This window comes from Rhagoletis pomonella, unplaced genomic scaffold, assembly GCF_013731165.1.
Source record: "Rhagoletis pomonella isolate Grant_MI unplaced genomic scaffold, Rhpom_1.0 Rhpom_scaffold_00204, whole genome shotgun sequence".
Classification (NCBI taxonomy): Eukaryota; Metazoa; Arthropoda; class Insecta; order Diptera; family Tephritidae; genus Rhagoletis; species Rhagoletis pomonella.
In genome coordinates this window covers 11,669-16,934 of record NW_023458758.1, presented here as the reverse complement: position 1 = coordinate 16,934, position 5,266 = coordinate 11,669, and the positions used below count along the sequence as shown (strand labels likewise).

The 5,266-nt window shown below is 36.5% G+C and overlaps 1 protein-coding gene across 1 annotated transcript; it reads left to right on the top strand.

The window, feature by feature from the left end:
- Nucleotides 1-2,229: 2,229 nt before the first annotated feature.
- Nucleotides 2,230-4,166, top strand: LOC118750318 (signal transducing adapter molecule 1-like; the record flags this gene model as incomplete). The annotated part of the gene is made up of 2 exons (XM_036485036.1): nt 2,230-3,231; nt 4,125-4,166. Coding segments are annotated over exons 1-2 (1,009 nt in total), but the record flags the coding sequence as incomplete, so codon positions are not given.
- Between the last annotated feature and the right edge of the window lie 1,100 nt (nt 4,167-5,266).

The following is a 5,266-nucleotide window of genomic DNA, read 5'->3' as shown; positions in this document are numbered from 1 at the left end:
GGCGTAAAACTGTAGGTCCCTCCGCCACAAATCGGAGGAGAAGCTCGGCCAAACACTAACATATGTGTAAGCGCCAATCTATTATTATTATTATTATTATTATTATTATTATTATTATTATTATTATTATTATTATTATTGAAATAAACTGAATAAAAAAACAAGGGATGTGCCGGATAGAGATTTTGCCGGTTTTTTGTTTAGCGACATACTTATGACCAGATTATCTGCTTTTTCGAGCTTAACTATCCAATACGTAATTAATAATACAAAATTGTTCCCCTGAAATTCGAGTCACAAAATAATCCAGTATGAAAAAGATAAATTTTCCTTCTGCAACCGTGATTTATCGATTATTTTTGGTAAATAGAGGGAAACGTCAAAGACAAACGATAAACAATAATGAACGCTGCTAAGCAAAAACGCGTGGTTGTATTTTTATGAAAAACTATGATGATATGATATCGGTCGTAATGCTTCATTGTTGCAAAACTTTGTGACCCACATTCCAAAACTCGTTTTTTCTAACATCAATAATTCTAAAAACGGTGGATGGTGAACTAATTCGAATATATAAATCAGCTAGCATGGAGAAACCAGTTGGATCATATGAAAAAAGCTGAACTCTAGTGAAAGCTTCTATTGAAGAGCGAGCTACCCAGGATATTTGGCAATGCTTTGAGGAAAGCGCCAACGGCTCTGATGTTGATTCCAGTTTTTGTAGTGATCTGGATAGAAAAACTTTGGGTAGACAAGGTCATCCTTTTATTTGGTGTAAGCATAGTCGCAAAGAATTTCCAAATTTGTTTACACTGGCAATGAAACATCACCTTTCTCAGTGAACTCAAACAGACGCAGTGGGAAAAGTAATGTATAGTAATCGAAAAAATAATCGATAAAACAGCCGTTTTCGTATTCGAAAATGCATTATTTTTTCCACGTCGATGTCCTAGGAAAAGTGGGGCACTCATTTTTGCATTACCAGTGATTTAATATGAAATATTTGCGAGTTTTTGGATACATTAGAATTCTGATTACATATTAAACAGAAATAGAATCTGGAACTCATGAGAAATACATTATATTATTTATCACGCATATAATGCATTACCACTTTTCCCACTGGGGAGTGTTTAGAACCTAATACTATCCTTATTTATGTTGCCCGATAATGCAGAAATGCTTCTTTTCATAATGAAAAATATATAAATTTTTAACTCTTAATTACTAATTAGATACTATTAAATTTGATTAAAAAAATACAAAAAAACTTCTGAACTAAATTTTTAAAGTTAATCTTCTATAATCGAAATCCGGAAATCCGGCCGGATTTTAGGCAGTATCTAGCCGGATAGTCGGATAACAGAAGAACGGCCGGATAAGCCGGATTCCGGATATCTACCGAATACCCGGTACATCCCTAAAAAGCATTAAACTGTAGACTAAACTTTGTTGTTTTGCGAGCATATTTGCAAGCATATTTACCAATGTTTTGGTGCTTATATAAGCGCTTAAAATGGATTTTTTCTTGCTTATTTTCTTCGGCCCTGGTGATGAACAACTTCCATAGAAAATCAATCATTTAGCTGCGAATTTCTTTAAAGTCTTTTTATTGAATAAATTAACTAATTTTATGATGTATTATTCTTCATGATTGGCGTTGTAACCGTCTAAGCGATTCTGCTTTTCAATTTTCTACTGAGCCCAAAGTGGCCGCTGGCGTCCCGAATATGTCAATATCATCTGCATTCGAGCGCAGCATAGTGCTTTTGCTGTATATGGTGCCGTTGCGATTCAGATTGCCAGATGTTATTACGCTTTTCAGCATGAGATTGTAAAAGATGCACGAGAGTGAATCGCCTTGTCTAAAGCCTCTCTTGGTCTCAAACGGCGCAAAAATAGGTCCTTCCAAATATGAACGGAGCAGATGCCTATGCTCCACGTCCATCTATACAGCTATTAGTTTTGCGGGGATCCCAAATTTGGACATGACGTCTTATAGGCAGCTTCTCATCTTTGTTAGAAATCTTCTCGCTATCAAAAGCCGCTTTAAAATCGATTTGCTTTATCACACTGATAAGATTAAATCAGTTGGTTCATGAAGGGCTACTGTCTTTCACATATTATGCTCGATAGGGCCTTATAAGAAAAATTCCATGACACATTTTAAATATGAACTTTTTTTACTTCTTTACAAAAATTAATATTTTTTAAACTTTATTTCATAGCAATCATTATATCCATCATTTTCTGGATCTGGATCAATGGCTAGCATCACTGCAGGAGGGACTTCGAATAACTCCGCCAATTCACAACCTGAACCGCGTAAAGTTCGGGCTTTGTATGATTTTGAAGCGGCTGAAGAGAATGAATTGACGTTTTTTTCTGGCGAGATTATACATGTACTAGATGACTCCGATCTGAATTGGTGGAAAGGCTATAATCAACGCGGGGAAGGTTTGTTTCCATCGAACTTTGTAACCGCTGACTTGTCTGTTGACCCGGAACGTTTAGATATCAATCAACACAATAAAACGAAAAAGGGTGTGCAATTTGAAGATGATACCAAAGCATTGCAATTAAAGACTGAGGCTGCCGCAGCGGCAGTTGCCGAACAACGAATCGAAATCGATGAAGTAAAGATTGACCGTCTATTGCATCTTCTGCACGAAGCGAGCCCTGAAGACCCTTCGCAAGATAGCGAAGAAATGCTGCGCTTAGAGCAGCAAGTACATCAAATGGGACCACTTATTGATGCAGAGTTGGAGCGTGTTGATCGCAAGCATGCACAACTAACGCAATTATCCAGTGATTTGGTGGACGCAATCAATCTGTATCATTCGCTTATGCGCGATGATCATATGGGACTATCAGGTGGCCCCGTATCTGGAGGTTATATAGGTGGTGTGCCAGAAATGGTAAGAACAATGGCGGGTTTAGATTATCAAGGCGTGCCAAATGCACAAATGTTATACGGTGCAGTTAGCTATCCAGGCAATACACATTTTCCACCACATATTCTACGACCGCAAGACATTCCACAGCAAAGTTACGGCATGCAATCGTTGCCCTACGCCAACGCTGTACTGATGGCCCGTAATCTCGCACCTGTTACCACTCAAAATTCCCCAAACGTGGCTTCATCAGTAGTATCGGTACCGGGCGGCAGTTATCCTATCCCCTTGGAATATCAGAATGGACACGAAAACCCAGGACAGCGGAATGAAAATGGTAAACATCCATTTATTTAAATATTAAGAGTCTTTACTAAATATTAGATTTCCCTCACCCACTTCGCTGAGTATATGAAGTTTCCGCCTGCTACATTAGGTGTAATTTTTTTCTATAAAACTCAACATATACACCGAGGATCAAAACCTGAACAGTAATACATAATGTGAATTTTCTTGCGATATATTCGCAATATATTAAGATTTTTTTGTGTTCTAGTTTCGGATTTCACATTTCCAATGTTTATTTCATCAGAAGGCCATAAAAATAATCATTAATACAAGCAGATAAAGAAGAAAATTGCAAAAAAACGTAGCAACTAGCATGTTCCAGTTTTGCACCCGATAGAAAGTTTTACCATTTGCTTGACTTTTAATAAATTGGCCATAACCAATTTGAATATTTTAGCTTTAATTGTCACCTTGGGATACTTTCACACAGTTTTTGAAGGAAATCTGTTTAGATTGCGTACAGGTTTTCCTCAACGCCATGCCCAAGGTCTTGCATGCGATTGGGCGCATTTCCGTAATTGGACAGTAGCACTTTCAAACATAAGTTTTCTTCCCAGTTTAAAATCTGGGCTTTACAAAGGCCATTCCATGATTATAAAAACTTGGGAGATATACCTAATTTTTGATAACGATTACATTTTAATTACGATTGCTTAATTGTAATCCTTAAATTATACACTGAGGGAAAAAAATAGTAAAATCAAATAGAAACGTAATTGATCTTACTATAAACGTCAACGAAAGTACTGTATATTGGTAAATATCCAATTCAATTACGCGCATATTAAAATGACCGCGTTCGTAGTGAAAAAGCATCTGTGAAGTGAATAATCAAGACAAAAACTAAAAAAAAAAAAAAATTTATTTGCATGTTGCCTGCAGTGGAATTCGAACCTGACCATCACCAGACATCAACAACTTGTGGCAAGCATCTTTGCGCACTCAGCTACACCCAGGCATATAAATTCACTTTCAAATGTTGAATATCCATCAACACCACAGCACGCGATTTGTACGGATAAACATGTATGTACTATCTATGTGTGTGTGTTGTCACCGCTCTCAGAGTGGCGCTCTGCATGCTTGGGGTGCGTATGTGCACTTTACATATCCATATATACATACTCAGATGTGGACAGCAAAATACGTGCGTAATAAATTTTGTATGAAAATATTATTTTTAAATACGAACATTTTTAAACGATAATCAAATATAAAGTATTCATTTTTACTATGCATTATTTCCCTCATGTGTATGCGATTACGATTACTTTAATTATAATTATAAATGTTACCGTTATGATTATAATAATTGTAGTCTTAAAAATTCAAGGACTATGATTACTGGAATCGTAATCATGAAAAACATGATTAAACAAGTACAAAAAACTTCTGAACTAGATTTTTAAAGTGAATCTTCTATAATCTAAATCCGGAAATCCGGCCGGATTTTAGCCAGTATCCGGCCGGATAGTCGGATAACAGAAAAACGGCCAAATAAGCCGGATTTCGGATATGTACCGGATACCCGGCACATCCCTATAATTAAAGTATTCGCAATCAAGCACGTTATATTTACAATTACAGTTCGGGATTTCAATTACAGTAATCGTAATTCTAAGTAAACAGAATGCAATCGTAATCATATAGTGCCCAGCCCTGGTTAGGAGTATCACTTATGCATTTCCACAGCACCTGAACAAATATTCCGACTGAAAACGAGAGTTAAAATATTAATTAATATTAAATTTTGCTCTGATAATGTTGCTGGTTACGAAGGACTTGTAAATGCTCGTTTCAAAATAATACCAATCCAATGCTTTTTCCTGGTAAAAATGCGTTTCTGACTAAAAATGTGTCTGGTTGTCAAAACAGGCTTCGCTTTATCTTTGTGCTGCAACTACTTGTTTCCACGTCTTACATAATGTCCAGTCACTTGATTTGTGGTGAAAAACAGTAATTTTTGATTTGGAATCACAGTTTATTGGCATTCAGAGACCCTCCAATATGTCCAGCCTGGAAGA